At 54.8% G+C, this 17,482-nt stretch overlaps 1 protein-coding gene across 1 annotated transcript; it reads left to right on the forward strand.

Moving 5' to 3' along the window:
* Positions 1-1,704: 1,704 nt before the first annotated feature.
* TEX44 (testis expressed 44) lies at positions 1,705-14,435 on the forward strand. The gene is given in 4 exon segments (XM_057551364.1): positions 1,705-2,464; positions 2,467-2,837; positions 12,125-12,239; positions 13,819-14,435. Coding segments are annotated over 4 exon segments (1,863 nt in total).
* The last annotated feature ends 3,047 nt before the right edge of the window (positions 14,436-17,482 follow it).

The following is a 17,482-nucleotide window of genomic DNA, read 5'->3' on the forward strand; positions in this document are numbered from 1 at the left end:
CCAGCCTTCACATTCTTGATAACAGGATGGCAAAGGGGAAAGAGCAAAAAGGTGTTCTGCTCTTTGAAGGATCCTTTCTAAAGTTGCTCTCAATACTTTCTGCTTACATCTCATTGACCAGAAGATCTTACCTAGCTGCAAGAGACTGGGAAATATATTATTTGTCAAAGCACATAGCCACCCTGAATAAAACTGGGTTTCTGATCCTAAGGAAGAAGGGCTACTCAATTGAGCAGCAAGCAGTCTTCTCCATGATTCTTTCACAAAGTTCAGGGTTGTCCCACCCCAACAAAATTGGGTTTGCCCTGTGACCTCTGAGATGGCCACAGAGTATACACGGGGAGAAGAAATACTTATTGAGCATTGAGCCTGGTGCTGGGAGAAGTGACAGCAACTGTTAACTACTGATGTGGTGGGATTATGGCAGGCCTCTCTCTGCGTTAGCCAGTATCCTTACCACGCCAGTCATTCAATATTTTAATATCCCTTCTGGGTGTGAAATAGTGCTGGAGAGCTTGACTTCTGAAGCCAGACAAGGTTCAAATCCCAGATTCAGTGCTTATTAAAAGTGTGCCTTTGAATAAGTCACTTATCCCCTCTGAGGCTAAGCTTCCCCATGTATAAAATGGGTATAATAATGGATCCGCAACTACCTGGAGACGACGGGGTAGTTGGAAGGATTAGATGTTTAGCTCCTTCTCCTGCCCATGATAAGCAGGCACGAAATGTTAGCTGATAACCCCAGGGGAAGCACAGACACAACAGACTAGAAACTTCACTCCAACCACCTTCTTAATGAAGAACACAAGCACAAGTAGGTTTATCTGGGTCTACAGGTTTCCAAAGAATACTGGAGGGTTTACAGATCTTTTGTTATTCTCTGCCCTCCCAGCTTAGTTAAACAGGGAGAAGATGGAGACTGTTTATCCTGAGTCACAGGGTAAAACTCTGTCTTAGCTCGTTTGGGCTGCAGATTCAGTGTCCAGTGAGGACCTGCTTCCTGGTTCATAGATAGCAGTCTTCTCACTGCATTTCACATGGAGGAGGGGGCCAGGGAGCTCTGTGCTGTCCCTTTTATAAGGGTGCTAATCCCATTCATGAGGGCTCCACCCTCATGACCTAATCATTTCCCAAAGGCCCCACCTCCTAATATTATTACGTTGCGGATTAGCTTTCAACATATAAATTTTGGGGTGGGACACAAACATTCAGTCTGTAGCTCCTCACAACCAAAGACAGTCAGGGCTGGGAGCTGCCCAGGCCCTTCACCTTCACTTGTCCCTAATCACCACTGCTGCGAAACTGTCTCTGCAGAAAGACTGGCCAAATCAGTCACCAGTGTGGACAGAGAGGTGCTGGGAGTGGTCCCTTATAGCATTTATTATAAATCAACACCTGCATCCCATTCTCTTTCATCAGAGTCACAGCCATCCTGATTCCTTGTGGGCCCTGCACCTGTATATAACCTCCATACTTTTCCAAGACATTTGCCTCTCTCTCCTTAGATACCAGCAAACTTGGCTACAAATAGTCCCATAGACTCAGCCCGCTAGGGCAGCCACTCTGGAGGCTCAGGACCCTTGTTCTGCAGGTGCCTGTGACATCGCCAGCTTCAACAGCCCCCTGTGACCTCACCACCTGGACAACTCAGCCCAGTGGGGCCATGGCCACTCCCTCAACCAGCACAAGTGACAGAGGGCCTAGATGACCACCATGCCCTCAGGAGAGGCCAGAGCCTCCAGCAACCCCACACATGGTGATAGCAGGTCTACAGACATCCCAACAGTGGGGTCCCAAAGCCAGGTCCCCCTCCTTGTAGATGTCCCAACAGCTCACGACACTGCAGCATCGGCTGAACAGCAGGATGTAGGTCAGGCCTCCAAGCCAGCCACCTTGGGGGCCACGTCAACGTCTGGGGATAAGGACAAGCATGAAGCTGCCGCGGGGCATGCCCAGGAGCCCAAGGAGCCCACAGCCCTGCTTGCCCCCCTGGCCCCAGGTGCCCTGCAAAGGTCCATGGGCTTCCAGAACCTAGTGCAGAAAGTGCTGGTGCAAGATTCGAGTATGACTGAGAATCCTCAGATTTTCCAACTTTACTCCCTGATTAAGGAAGAGACACCACAAGCGGCAGGCGTCCCAGACAGGGAACAGGAACTAGCTCCATCTACCCCAAGCGCTGAGGTACAGTCCCCGCAAAATGTGGAGGCTCAGCCCATCGTGAGCACAGCAGATGCCAATGACCAGCTTGACACTCGGGCTGCTGACACTGCTGAAGCTGTTGAGGAGAAACCTGAGGGTCAGGAGGCCTTGAACCCTGACACTGATGCTTTGCCATCAGCCCCTGCCTTGCCAGGCCCCCGAGTGGCAGCCGTGGAGAGGAGGCCCCTGGACTCCAGGGCCAGTGAGAACAACTACATGCGCTCCATGACCAGCTTGCGGGGCGGGGGTGAGGGGTCCATCAGCTCCCGGCAGACATCCTGGTGTGGTCTGATACTGCCATGGGCATGGCCACGGGCATCCTGGCCTCCGGCCACAGCTCCGTGACAGACCTGCTGCACAACACGGGGCCCAGCCTGCGCTCCATCTCCAGCGTCCTGGGGAGTGCCAGCTCTGCCTCGTCCCCCGGGCTGGCAGTGGGGACCAACTCGGCCCTGCACTCCATCACCCACATGCTGGAATCGGTGGAGCGGAGGACCGTAGAGGGCATCCGCTCAGCCATGCACTACCTTACCAGCCATCTCACCCCACGCCAGGCCCATGCCGGCCCCAACTTGGACGAGGCCCCGCGCTCGGCAGCCTCCCAAGACCCCGGGAACACTCATGCCCCGCTCTCTCACGCATCCCTACCCTGGACGGCTCTCCCCAGACTGGGCAATAAATCACCGCCGAGCGTTTATTTTCCAAGCGCCAGCCTCATACCTTGTCTGTGCAGCAGGCACAGGGTGGAGGGACAGGAGGGGGCTAGAGTGTTCTGGAAACAGAAAGGTGACCCCTGGGGGCTTCTCGGGTTGTTCCATTCAGGGGCTGGGGGCCAAAGTGCAGAAAGAGAGGGGCCTGGGCAGGCCTGGGAGGCCAGGCGTTGGGGGGCTCAGACCTGCAGAAATTGATCTTGGCTGGACCTCTAACCAGGTAAGTGCATTTCTGAGGAAGTAAGATCTGATCCTTCCCCAGGGCCTACTGGCTTAGCAGGCTCAGGATGCCCAGCCGGGCTCTCTGAGCGTGGGATTGAGAGTGTGGGGTTGAAAGCCGGGAAGGAGACCAGTGTGGGCTCAGACCCCAGCATGGCTACTGGCCGTGGGCCAATCCCTTCACCCTCTGAACCTCCAACTCTCCTCTGTAGAACAAATAACGAACCCACACCATGAAGATGTTATGAGATGTAAGAGAAACAACACAGGTCCTAACGCATGATGTCTGGCACTTAATAAGCTCACACACGTCAGCTGCCATGATTATTATCCTCCAGCAGGCTGGGGACACAGTGGGATCAGGGATCTACGTAGGGTGACCAACCAGCCCGGTTTGCCTGGGGTTCCTGGGATATGGGACTTATCCCATATTTAAATCCCATATTTAGATTTAAAACCAAGAAAACCCCAGGCAAACCAGGGTAAGTTGGTCACCCTAGACCCGGGTATCTTTACGTGGTTTTTTTTTTTTTTTTTTTTTTTTGGCTGTGTTGGGTCTTTGTTGCTGCGTGTGGGCTTCCTCTAGTTGTGGCGAGCAGGGGCTACTCTTCGTTGCAGTACGCGGGCTTCTCATTGCGGTGGCTTCTCTTGTTTCGGAGCACGGGCTCTAGGCGTATGGGCTTCAGTAGTTGCAGCACATGGGTTCAGCAGTTGCGGCACATGGGCTCTAGGGCGCGCGGGCTTCAGTAGTTGTGGAAAGCCACCAGCCCACCCTCTGGCTAGACACAGTGCCATGCTGGCCACATGACTTGGTGAGTGAAGATCTGGCTGGACATCAACCCCAACTCCTGCCCTTGGCTGGGTGACTTATACAGGTCACAACCCACACACCTTCATGCTGCAGCCCTGGCTGTGGATTCCTTCATTCATCCATCCCTCATTCCCTGCAGAGTCTCCAAATGGGAGACCTTGGCTGAAACCAGCCCACTGATGGATTTGCCCTACACAGTGTTTCTTTTTTTTTTTTTTAATATTTATTTATATATTTATTTGGCTGCGCCGGGTCTTAGTTGCGGCACGCAGGATCTTCATTGCCGCTTGAGGGATCTTCGTTGTGGCATGCGGGCTCTTTAGTTGCAGCATGCGGGATCTAGTTCCCTGACCAGGGATGGAACCTGGGCCCCCTGCATTGGGAGCGCAGAGTCTTAACCACTGGACCTCCAGGGAAGTCCCCCTACACAGTGTTTCTTAAATTGGGAATTAGTTGCTAACATTTAAAAGCCGGGAGATTTTAAATAAAAACATGGATTTCTGCTTCTCTTGAGAAACCTAGGGGCCTTATTTCTTCTGGGCAACCAGCAGCTGAGCTGCCCACTTTAGAGGGAACTACCTGGCCTACATCAGTACTGATTTGCCTGCCTGATCCCCAGAGGCATGCGTCTACCACCCTACCACCCCTACCCGGCAGATGGCTCCTGTGAGGAAGTCTGATGCCAGGCCCCAAGGGGATGAAAAGACAACCAGGTGTGTCTACCCCCTTCCCTCAAGGAGCTGCCACTTTCTGTAGATGAGACGTGAACTGTCCCCATGTAGTGAAAGCAAAGAATTCAGAGGAGGGAGATTGTCAGTTCAGACCCCAGTATCAGGGCCTCCTTGAGTCAGACCTAAAAAGAGAGGAGAGATGGTGTCCCCGACAGAGGCGTGGACAACAAAAGTCGAGGCAGGCGTGATGGGGGCTTGGTGGGGGAGGGCGGCTGAGCAGCTCAATCCGCCTGGAGCCCAGAGCAGAGCATGGGAGACAGAGCTGCCAGGGTGGCCCTCAAATGCTTTCAACAAATATTTTCTGAACCAGGTAAGTGCCACTATACGCCAGGCACTGCTAGATACTGAGACTGCAAAGGTGAATGAAAGATTGAAACCAAGCTCAACCCAGGTCAGGGGAAGGGCTGAGCCAACTAGCACAACTGCCAAGCGCGGGCGTGTTTGGACCCAGGGCTCAGCCGTGTCCTCAGGGCTCTGTCTTTCCAGTTCAGCCCCTCTGTGCTGGCTCCACTTTCAGGCACCCAGCCACCTTCCTGGAAAGAGAGAGGCCCTTGTTTCCACTGGATCTGGCAGGAGAGTCCCAGGTGAGGACACTGCCAGGCCTGGCTTGGCTCCCATGCTCTCTGCTGAACGAATCACTGAGGCTGCGGGAGTGAAATACCTCGTTACCTGGCCTGGGCTTCATGTCCACCTCTGAGGCCAGGGTCAGCCCAGAAATGGGGTTCCGCACAGGAAGGGCTGCTGGACCAACACCATTTTGTGTGTGAAAGCCAGTAGAGTTGTAAAGAGCATGGCTTTGGGGGTCAGGCTGCCTTGAATCCTGGCTCTACCCCCTTCTAGCTGTGTTACTTTCATCCCCCCATGCTTCGGTTTCCTCATCTGTAAAATGACAATACACCTACCGCGTCAGGCTGCTGTGAGGATTAAATGAGTCAAGTGCTTGAAAGGTGCCTGGCACACAATTGAGTGCAATATAAGTGTCAACGATCATTGTGATTATTAGGACGGAAGGGTTCTATGGAGCTATGTACTAAGAACGGAATTTCCCTGCTTGCTCCTGCCCTTCCTCTTTGCGGTGGGATTAACAATTGTGTTGGCAAATATGCCTGGCAACGCATCTTCTCTGCAGGTGGGACCTGCAGGCAGCCAGGTGCTACTGTACCTGGGCCAGAGGTCAGGGCTGTGCACTCAGGGCTGAGGAATCCAACTTGGAGAGAAGTGGGTGCACCTCAGCTCTGGCCAAAGAGAGAAAGAAAAGGCCCAGAGGCAGGAGCTTGGAGAGATTCCTCATTTTACAGGCAAGAGGAAGCAATACCTAAGACACAGGAGCAATCAGCAAGCGGGGGTGACCCAGCCCATCACGAGCCTGTGAGCCCACCATGTTGGATGAATAAAAACTGAACCACCATTGAACCACTGGGGAGAGGCAGTTAGTAGAGACAGATGGTGGTGTGTAAGGGGAAAAAGAATGAGCAGTCGGCAGAATAACAGGGTGGCCGTGTGTAGGGTACTCTCTGGTGTGGAGAATTGAGGCACAACAAAGTTATAAATTCACCCCAACAAAGCTGGTGCCTCCGCACCCCTTCTGGTTTATATGTTAGGGTTAACACCTGACAGCCACCAGCGTTTCTCTAGGATCAACAACAGTCTTTTTGGTTGTATGTTCTGCCACTGAGAGATTGGCCAGTAAGCAGAGGTTCTGCTTAAAGAACCATTTAGGCTGAGCTAAGAGCCAGGGGGCAGGCACAACATCCTAACCTCTGAGCCCGGCTGGGGCATGGCTAACAGAAGGAAACCGACAAGTCCTGGGAGACAGCAGAGGAACACCGTGGCTTCAAGGGTAGGGCTTGGCCGAGGAGTCTCTGGATGGGCAATATCCACTGAACCTGCACTGGCCCTCCCTGTGGAGTCCTCAAGTGGGCACTGCGGTCCTAGAAGATGGCCAAACCTCCAGCTCCTCATCTACAAAATGCCTCACGGGGATGCTGTGATCAAGAATGCATATAAAAAAACAAAAAATAACATTTAACAGTAGGCATGTGACACATGTTAGTGTTCTTCCTTCCTTGTGGTTTTCTGCATTGTCTGTATATCGGGCAGGAGTCTCTTAACGGAAAGTGACAAAAACCCATGGATTTGATGGGCTGGGCAGAGAAGGGCTGAGAAGGGACCGGCTTTCAAGATGCCTGGTGTCAGGGACTCAAAGCTAGCAGGACGCCTCCATTGTTGTGTCCTCTGCCTCCATGGCAACTCTGCCCCTCCCCCAAGCTTCTGCTTCTCGTGGGGAATGAGGTTCCTGGAGGCTCTGGGCCCACAGCCTTGCGCTTCCCAGAACAAGAGGAAAGGTCTGTTTCCCTGCTCCAGTCTGATAAATCCCAAGGGGAAGGACTCTGGTTGGCCCCGCCTGGATCACATGTTGGAAAGGCCTTCCTCAGCCAGTGCCCGTGCGTGGTACCTCTCTGAACAGGCAGTTCTGGGCACCCTGAGCCACGCCCCTCCCAGAGACAAAACGAGGGAGCCAGGCAACGTGTCCTCTCCCGGCCCCCCGCCTGGGCTCCCCATGGCAGGTGGCACAGCCCTGACCTCCCTCCGCACCTGCATCTGAAAGCCCCCCGGCAAATAATAGTCACTTTTCCCACAAAACCAGGCTGGCGCTCCGGATGAGATCAGCTGTCTGCACAAGACCACACAGAGCCCAGTCCTAGGTTCTAAGCCCTGCAGAGTGCCCACCGCTACACGTGAGCTTGTCTGTGAATGTTCTGCCCACAATCAGAACTTTCCTTTAACCATGTGCTTTGGAAAGATCTGAGGCATTGTGAAGTGTTCTCCCTCCAGCTCCATGGATTGAAAATTATTCCTCTGGATCTCTGAATTTTAAATATCAATCAATGAGAAAATAGGATTCACCTAAAACACATGGTTTTGTTTCTGACCACCTGTATTTTATGAGTACTTGTCAAAATGCAGCTTCTGATGGCTCCTGAACAATTCTGGGCCTCATCTCCCAGTCTGCACTTGGGGATTCAGCACTTTATAACCTGCTATGGTGTGAAATGGAGATGGGCAGGGTGATGGAGCAGCCTCGGAACCAACACCCGTGCCAGAAACTCTGCGAAGTGGTCAGGTAGGTCCCTCCCTCCCCACTCCCCCCACCCAGGGGTGGCCTGGCCAAGCCGCACCCAGCACGGCAAGCACGGAAGTGAATGCCTCAGCACAGACGCCAGGGGAAGGCGCAGGAGTGGAGGAGGGAACCAAGGATGGGAGCAGAGTGGTGTGAGCAGGGCCCACTGTCTCCTCTGCCAAGGCAGGTGGCCAAGCGCGGCTGAGATGTCCTAGGCCGACTGGAGGGGAGGGGAATGGAAACGCCCCGGGCTGCCACCTGCTCCTTGTTTCCAGAGCAGGAACCCAGGTTGGGGCCTGGTGAGAAACACTGGAACCAAAAAGGGGTCAGTCAGATGGGTGACGGTGAACAAAGGCCTTTCTCTGGGGGAGAAGTCCCGGCTGGCTGCGGGGCTCACTTAGGCCACCACGGGGCCCTCACCGGCCGGCCCGAGGCCAGGCGGCGCTGTTTCCTCGGCTGGGGCTGGTCCCCTTCCGTCGCGGGGAGGAGCAGCTCCGGATCGGAACAGAGGGTGCGGCCGGGCGGGCGAGGGGCGGCGAGGACCGCGCGGCCGGGCGGGGTCATCCACCGCCCTGCCCAGTCCCGCCGTCTCCATGGCGACGGCTACCTCACCGCGGAGGCTGGGAGAGCTGGAGGGAGAGTCTTTGCCGGTTGCTACGCAACGGCCCAGTGACGTCAGGCGATTGAGTTTGGTTCCCAAGGTAACTGACCAGGCAGCTGGGCCGGGAACTATTTGTATCTGTCCCCAGAGGGTCTGCGGAGCCTCCGGGGTCTGGCGCAGCTGAGGAAATGCGCTCCTGGCCCGCGGGCAGGCGGGAGACGGAACACAGAGGCCCTTTCAGCTCTCGGAGACTGGCGACCCAGGCGGGGCGGGATCTGCGCCCAAAGCCGGACGCCCCAACTCCGCTCCCTGCCGCTCGGGTTTTCTCCCCGCTCCTGCCCGGGCGGCCCCTGGACCGCCAGGCTTTGTCCTACTTATAAACGCCCTGCTGGGTAAACTCCTTGAAGTAAAGCGCTTCTGTCTGTAGCATCCCGGCCCGCACTGTCACCCTCACTGGCACACAGCGGGCTCTCAGCGCGGCCCTTCCATGGGACTGTGGACGTTCGCTCCCCTTTCAGATCTGCGAGACGCCTCCAGCACTCAGAAACCCTCGTCAGGTTCTGATCTCGAGCCCTGGTGCGCCGATCAGCAGACCGGCTCCATAATTTGGGGGCCACAATGCAAAAATAAAATGAGAGGCCCCTTGTTCAAAAATGACGGTGGGACAAGGTAGGGAACAGGCCCCAGTGCTGCCCACTGAGAGTAAACTGCAAGAGAGTGAAAGTGACAAGTACATGGGTAAACTGAGGCAGGTAGCATCAGTCACAGAGGAGAGAGGATAACGTTCAAACCTGGAGCGGCAGAAGGTGAGGGACAAGGCACAACAGGTGCAGAAAGAGCAGCGGGTGCGTAAAGACAAAGCAGTGACCTAAATTTGGGCCTGAGAGCTGGCCCGGGCCCGCCTGGGGGACCCCTCAGAATTCAGCATTGTAACTGGGTCTTGGGACTTAAGTGACGCAGTCTATCCAGGCCTCTCAGGCTCCTCCCTCGTTATGGCGCCCGTCAAAACAGGGTAACACCCAAGCCTCTCACAATCTGTCTCCAGGGAGACACCACCACCTCCCCCTGTCCAATGGGCCAGGCCAGGCTGGACTCAGGGACATGGATTTATGAACCCAGGCCACAGAGAACAAGCCAAGCATCGACATCCAGACCAGCTGTTGACCCAGGAGCCAGGGCACACTCTGCCTGTCCCACCAAACGAGGCATCTGCTCCATCCCTGTGAATCTTCATGTCTCTTGTCAACAGTCTGACAGCTGACTGGGGGCTCAGAGGGCAGGAGGCATCTGGCATCTCTGAAAGAGCAGCCGCAGGGCTGGCTTTCCCGGGCAGTGAATCTCCACAGCCTGATTCTCAGTTGAGAAAGCCTGCAGCCCTCATCCTCTCCTCCCCTCTGGGTGAAGCAGGCTCCCTGATCCCAGATTCACACATAGGACCTGTTCAAGGATTCACCCAGGCCCACCTCCCCACCGCCCAGATTCCCTGGTCTGTCCCAGATGACCCCTCGGGAATGGGCCCTGGGCCTAGGGACCAAAGCTGTTGAGCAGAACCAGCTACATAATTTATGGGGCCCAAGTGCAAAATGAAAATGCAAGGCCCCTTCTTCAAAAAGTATTAAGAATGTCAAGACAGAGACAGCAAAGCATTAAACCAAGCAAGGAGCCCTGTGGGACTGCACAGATTGCAGGCTCAAGAAGCCAGGCCAGCTGGTGTGTCCTAGACACCAAGCAAGCCTCCTTCCCAGGCACAGCCCATCTCTTCCCTCTCTCAGGGTCCATCTGTTGGCCTCTCCCCACACTGCTGCTGGCTGCTTCCAGGACCACTGTCCTAACCATCCATTCAACACAATGTGGGCATCTAGAGGGTCCTCAAAGAGGCCCACAAGATATTACATGGTGGGGGGGGGGGAGATGTACCAGTGCTTTCTTTTTTTTTTTAATAAATTTATTTATTTACTTATTTATTTTTGGCTGCATTGGGTCTTCGTTGCGCGCGCAGGTTTTCTCTAGTTGCGGCGAGCTGGGGCTACTCTTCGTTGTGGTGCAGAGGCTTCTCATTGTGCTGGCTTCTCTTGTTATGGAGCACAGGCTCTAAGCTCGTGGGCTTCAGTAGTTGTGGCTCGCGGGCTCTAGAGCGCAGGCTCAGTGGTTGTGGCGCATGGGCTTAGTTGCTCCACGGCATGTGGGATCTTCCCAGACCAGGGCTCGAACCCGTATCCCCTGCATTGGCAGGCGGATTCTTAACCACTGCGCCACCAGGGAAGTCCCCCAGTGCTTTCTTATCAAAGTAGCAAAACCACAGAACACTTCCAGAAATGCCCGTTTCTGCAAATGCTGGATGTTTGATTCTTCAGTGTTCAGCTGAAGAACACTTGCTCTTGAAAAAATACCTGAGGGTCATCTACATAAGATGATGAAATATGAAGTGTAGCAGCTGATTGATGATAATTTGGCACTGGTTAACACTAAAACAGTATACAAGAACAAAAGTCAAGGATGTGTTTGTGGCCTCCTAAGGTCTACATCACACCCATGATTCATCCCACTCTGTCCTCAGGGAACCAAGGGAGAGAACTTCTGCCTCAGCCCCTCTGCTTCATCTCCACCCTGGGATCAGGGCCTGCAAATGCCCCTGCTGGACTCCCCGCTCCCTCTGCCAGCCTCTCTGAATCCTACCCTCCTGCCAAAGTGAGTCCCCCCATGTGGGCACTGTGCTGCACCATCCAGGTCCCCTGCAGCCCTGAAGGACTAGGGTGCCCCAGTGCTGGGAGTACAGGCTGCAGACACAAGGACCCTCAGCTGTCAGCCCTCTCTGGAGATCCCCTCTACTGAAGAAAATAAAATGCCTTGGCCAAAGCCAAGATCTTCACCTGTTTAAAGCATCACTCTGGCTACAGTGAAGAGAATGGATTCACCACTTGCATCGCCTACTGTTGGGCACATGTTAACCCTTCGGCCTGATTGTTAGTTTTAACCTGTATTTGTGCGAGATGACGTGTCTGCTGCTTGAGGTTGGAACCCAGCTCTTGGACTGTTTGGATCCTTGCATGGCCTTGCACTGAGTAGGTGCTCAATAAATATTTACAGATCGCAATCAGCTGACACTTCTGTTTCTGCAGTGATCTCCGGGAGTCTTGCTTCTCAGACCAGCATCAGTACCACTTGGGAGCTAGTAGGAAATATGCAATTGCAGGCCCCACGCAGACTTCCTCAATCAGAATCTGCAATTTAACAAGATATCTCAGAAATTCAGATACATGGTAAAGTTTGAGAAGCACTTCTGGTGAGTAGAATAACTAGAGGGCTAGATGAGGAGGTGTGGGAAGTCGGAAGTGAGGCAGGAGGCGAGCTCGGGCGCATATAGAGGGCTCACCTGGGGAGTCTCCCTTAAGAGTGGCGATCACCCTGAGTCACTGAGTCTGAGAAGAGACGGGACCAGCAATAAAGCTAACTCTCGGGTGCTTTCTATGTGCCGGACACTGGTTTCTCAACCTTTTACATCCAATAACTACTTTAGTCTCCACAACAGCCCTATAATGTGGTACTATTAGGATCATCGTGTCCGTATTGCAGATAGAGAAACCGAGGCCCCGTGCGGTTGAGATTATTCCAGAATCTTCAGCAGGTACACACATTTGGCTGTCCCTGGTGTTTAGGGCAGGGTCTGTTCTGATTGGTCGCTGACTGTCCCACTGGTTATTCAATGTTTTGAACGTCGCCCTGGTTACACAGCTGGATGGAAGAGGCAGGATCCAAATCACCCGCTATGCTGAAGCCACGCTCCAAACCAACATCCTCTATCCATCCAGTGCCGTCACCACCCAGAAACAGCGCACCTCAGGGACGAGTAATGTGTGTCAAAGTGCTGTGTAAGCTGTAAAGCACGGTATAAATGCCAAATGGATTCCTCCGGGGCAGAAGTGAGAGAAGCCTGTTAAAGATGGAGAAGCTGGACTGTGAGAGGGCAGATGATGTGGGGAAGCAGAATTCCCTCTGCTTGCTCAAGGGGGTAACTGAGGCAAGAAGGAAAAGCCTCCCTAAGTGGAGCCCCAGGATCAGCCCACGGAGGCTCTAACTTGCCAGAGACCGTCAGGCATTAAGCAGGTTAGCCCGGGTGTGTCCTCACGGAATAACCGAGCTCTCCTGACATCGACCACCAGGGGGCGCTGCTCCCCAGCCTTCGTCCCACTGGACCCCACCTGCTCTCTGGAAACTAGGACGTGGAAGGAGTCCTAGTGAGCAAGCACCAGGACTTTGAGAAGTGGGAAAGGAGGGAAGGCAGATGGAAGGGGTACTTATACCACTTTCAATCCCAATACACCCCTATGGAGAAGCTCTTGTTCCCACTTTACACATGAGGAATTTGAGGCCCAAAGATGTTAGATAAGATCCCCCAAACCAGGAAGTTAGGCAGAGGTCAAGCTGGGTCATTTGATTCCAACCTCAGTTCCCAAGGGGACCACAGGTAGATGCCAGCTCATTTGACCCTGTCCTGTCGTTGGTGTACCTGCTTCTATTGACCTTGTATTCTGAGAGGTGACTAGAAATCCTACCACAACTGTATTCCCGCAGTTCCAACAGCCAGGCCTCATAAAGGCAGCCTTCTTGAACTTGAACTTTTTGAGGTGGTGGGCTCCTGCTTCATTGCCCTCTGGCCTTCAAGAACCCTCACCTGCCACCCCAGCCGAGCAGCCTCCCCATTCAGGCAGAACCTGAGGTCTCTTCTGCTCCAGAATCTGGCTCTGGGCTCCCAGAACCATGTCCTATTTTACATCCCCTCCCCACGCCAGGGACCCCATGGATTCAGCTTTTGCCCCCTGGCACCCCACAGCAGGCAGAAGCACAAATAAACAAGTGGACATTTGAGCCTGTGGCTGGGGCCAAACCAGGCACCAAGGTTTTTTCGCAGCTCCCACCAACTCCTTTTATGGCCTCTGGGTCCAGTTCCTTCTTCATAATAAGTCATAACTGGAAAAGGCCTCAGGAGTCACTGAGGCCAACTTGCGCCAACACTTTCCTTTTCTAAAAAGGAAAAAAAAAGTATGCCTCCCGGTCTCCAGGCGGGTTCCTAAGACCAGGACAGGGCGGGAAGCGTCCTGAACGGGAAGGAAACTCCAGCCCTGAGACGGGACCTGGGCATGCACCTGTAATGTAGGGGGAAGGGGGGACCCTAACCTCGGCTTCTTCTACAGCCCTCTTCCCCAGCTCCTGAGGTTCTGTCACCTGCCCTGGAGACCGCCTAACGAGCATCTAATCCGCCTCCCTCGGTAGGACGCTTTCCTTCCCTCTGTCCTGGGAGTTGGGGGAAGCTCGCGTGTCTGGTAGCACGGGCGTGTAAGTGATCATGTGTGTACAGAGCGTGTGAGCCGCCACACACGCGTCCGCGCCATTGCCGGGTGGGGGGGTGGTCTGTGCGCGCCCCCTAGGGGTCGGCCACCACCCGCTGCCGCAGCTGCGAAGTGGCCGTGCGCAGCGCCGCGTGTACCCGGCGCGCACCAGCCTCGCCACCCTCCCGTCCCGGCCGAGAGCGCGGGGTGTGTTGGCGGGCAGGCTGGCGCGCAGCACCCGGAGCCAGGGCGCTTTTGGTTCTCGGTCCCCAGGCCTCCCCTTCCCGCCTGGCATTTTCTGTTTTCCCGGGCCTCCCCTCCGCCCGCGAGGAGCGCTCCGGGGCGGGGTCCGAGAGCAGCCCCGCCCGGGCCGGCCGGCGAAGGTGGCAGCGCTGCCAGGCGCGCGCCGCCCCTCCCTGCCGCCCCCGCCCCGGCGCCCCGATGGGTTTTTCCATGACTGCATCCGGCCCCGGGCCGTCTTTGTTCCCGCCATCCCCGGCCGTGCCTGCGAGCTGGTCCGCCTCTCTCCCGCGCGCCGGGGTTTTTCCAGGGCTCAGCTGGAGCACTGTGGAGCCGCCTCCCCGCCCCCGGCCTCCTGCGCCCCGGCCGAGCTGCGGCCCCCGCGCGACCCCGAAATCCCCTGCAGGGAGCCGAACTCTCTCCAGACCCACCGCTCCGTCCATCCTGTCCCCGCCGCCAAGGCCCGCAGCCCATGAGCCCCGTATTTGGGCGCAAAGTTGACCGTCAGCCGGCCCTGGCGCTCCCGCGCTTGTTGAGGCGCTCTTGGCGCCCCGAGTCCCTCCCGGGCTTCACGTTGGGGGCGAGGGGCAGGTGTCTGCAGAGCCGGGCCGCCTCTGCCTCCAGCTTGTGTTAGGGCCTCACATTTCTCCCAAGGGGCAGGCGGCGCAGAGGGGCACCCAGGGGCGCGCACAAGGTCCGTCACAGCCTGAGGTCGCCATGTGTGATCGCCGTCCCACCGCGCGCCGGCCGCTCCCGGGCAGAGACGCGCCCGCTCCCACGGGCAAATGGGCACACTCGCGGGCAGTACGCGCTCCAGAGCGCGGGGGACTCCTCTGTGCTCCTAGAATCCCCTCCCCGCCCCCCCGGAGGGAAGGGGAGATAGGCAGAAAAGGGGAGGTGGGAGATGGGGGGGTTCGAGGGAGTGAGGACAGGCACGCAGTCTCCATGTGCCCCGTGGGACTGTGTGTCTGCAGCCCGATCCTGCACTGAGCTGCGTTCATTTTGTATGTGTCTGCGGACCAGCGGAGCCTCCCAGCTATTACCCTGACATGTTGGCGGGAAAAGTGTAAGAAACACGGTGTTTGCTTCCGAGTGAGGCTTGCTAAGCCCTGCCAGAGAAGCCAGACTCCCAGCGTGGCCTCCAGGCTGGGTTACAGGGGTGAGGGGGCGTCTGGGCAGCGGAAGGGGTCCTGGATTAAGAGGGTGTCTGGCTCTGTGGGGTTTTTGGACTCCCTGGCTGGTCCCCTCCCCACAGCCCGGGAAGAGGCAGCCTCACATGGCTAAAGATCAGGAGATGAGGGCGGGAGAAGGGTGCAGGGTAAGGAACCCCCAGATCCATGGAGGCCCAAAGCCACCTCGCTGTGGAGAGTGGGAGGGAGCGTCCCCAGATTCCTTTGAGTGCAAACTCCTTTCCCCCACCCCATCCCTGGTGCATTACCTTGTTTCCTAAGCAGTCAAGGGGGAGCCCAACTGTTCTGAAAGGGCGCTTTCTCCAGGTTTGTCTTTGTCAGCTGTGCCCGCTCTTTCCCTCCTTCCAGCCCCTTCCCCTCTTCTCTACTCTCAGAGGCTGAACTTTGCCCACCCCTACCCACTAGTCATCCCAGTACCAGGAAGTCTTGGTCCCTGGGCTCCCTCCTGCTGAGGGGTTAACTCAGATGCCCTTGCCCTTGTGGAGTTGGTAGAAAGTTCCAGAAGCTGAGGCAGAGCCCCTTGCCCTGCACCACAGGGTTTCTACCAGTCCTTGGCCGGGGTCGGCAGTGGGGACAGCAGGTTAGAAAGAGAATCCTCTAGCACTAGCATTCTGTTTGCTTTTCCTTTGTCCCCAGTTGTCTTGTCCACCACTGACCCTTCAATCTCCATGTTCTTGCTCAGGTTGAGAATCTTAGGCCCTGGCCTTAACCATTATCCCTCAGTTTTCCCATCTATAATCTGGGGTTAATAATGGTGCCTACCCCCCAGAGTGGTTATATGGGTTAAATAAATTTATATGAATTTCATGTATGTAAAGAGCCTGGCATATAGCAGATAATAAACAAACATTTGTTATCGTTATTGGATGTTAAGCGACTTGTCCAAGGTCACACAGTCAGTAGCTAAACTTGATGCCAACCCAGGTCACCTGACCTCAGAGCCTAGGCTCTCATACTGTGCTAGTGAAATTTTGCCCTAACAGAATCGGGAAACAGTATTAATGTACGTAGCTCATCTGTAACGTAGGGGAAAACAATAGTTGCTGGGGGTTAGGAGACATTTTTTCAGGGAAGGGCCACATTTATAACAGTAATGTCTGACCTAGTTCCCACTTTATGGCTGTTAAATTTGTTTTATGGGTTTTTTTGGTTATGTGTGTAAATTGAGAAATTTATGACAATCAGATAATCACCTTGCTGGGGGAAAAGTCTAGGTCTTTCCAGCAGTAATGTGAAGCCTATAATGTTTCGTCATTTCATATTTATCAACTTGTCTGTGCCCAACATTGTAGTAGATGCCGTGGAGGCAGGGGGAGCATTCTTAGCAGAAAGAGCGCTCACTTCACTGTCTTCTTGGGGAAACAGTATGTATGTCTGTGTGACATGACGCCCTTAATTGCCAAAAGGAGTAGTTCTATTAACGATCGGTGACTATCTGACGAGGACTTGCGGTGGACGGATCGGAGGTGGCTCCGTGACCCTTCTTCCTGGTTCATGCCCTGAATGTGGGAGGGAGGCATGTATGTGTGCGACTTGTTCTAACCAATAAAACAGGACAAAGGTGATGAGAGGTGTGATCGTGTGCATGTGATTATGTTACACAAGATTGTAACAACCGTCTTGCTAAGATGCCTCCTTCCTTGCTGGCTTTGAAGAAGTGAGCTGCCATGTTGTGGACTGCCTATAGAGAGGGTAAGATACTGAGATACCAGCTGACACCAAGCAAGAACTGACACCTGTGAAGAACTGAATTCTGCCAACAACCACGTGAACTTGCAAGCAGATTCTTCCCGTCAAGCCTCAGATGAGACCCCAGCCCTGGCCAACACCTTCACAGAAGCCCTGCAGAGGAGCTCAGACTCCTGTGAGAAACTGTGAATAGTAAATATGCACTGTTTTGGGACGCTATGTTTGTGTTTATGTTGTTATACAGCAACAGAGAACTAACACATGATCTACTGGGTGAAGAGTCCTCCATGGGACTGTTAGGGGGCGAACCCAGCACTTCAGGAGCTTCCCGGCACTCAAGGTGATAAAGGAAACACAGCATGGTTCCACCACTGGACAAAAGGAAAGTAATGTTTCTGAAGAGGCAACTTGGCTCCTGATTGTAAGCAGAATTTGTCATATGGAACAGTAGAATCTATTACCAGAGCATAGAGTCTGTAGGGTCTGGACCTACCTTTAGTTCAAGATCCTTCTTCATCCTGCCTGACCTCCTGGGACACCGTGCCCTCCCATTCACTACCCTCTTCCTGGACTGCCCTTCTCCCTTTTCTGCCTGTTGACTCCTGCACTCAAGGACCAGCTTGGTCCCGTGGCCTCTACTGTGA

This window comes from Balaenoptera acutorostrata, chromosome 8 (genome assembly GCF_949987535.1).
Source record: "Balaenoptera acutorostrata chromosome 8, mBalAcu1.1, whole genome shotgun sequence".
NCBI classification, from domain to species: domain Eukaryota; kingdom Metazoa; phylum Chordata; class Mammalia; order Artiodactyla; family Balaenopteridae; genus Balaenoptera; species Balaenoptera acutorostrata.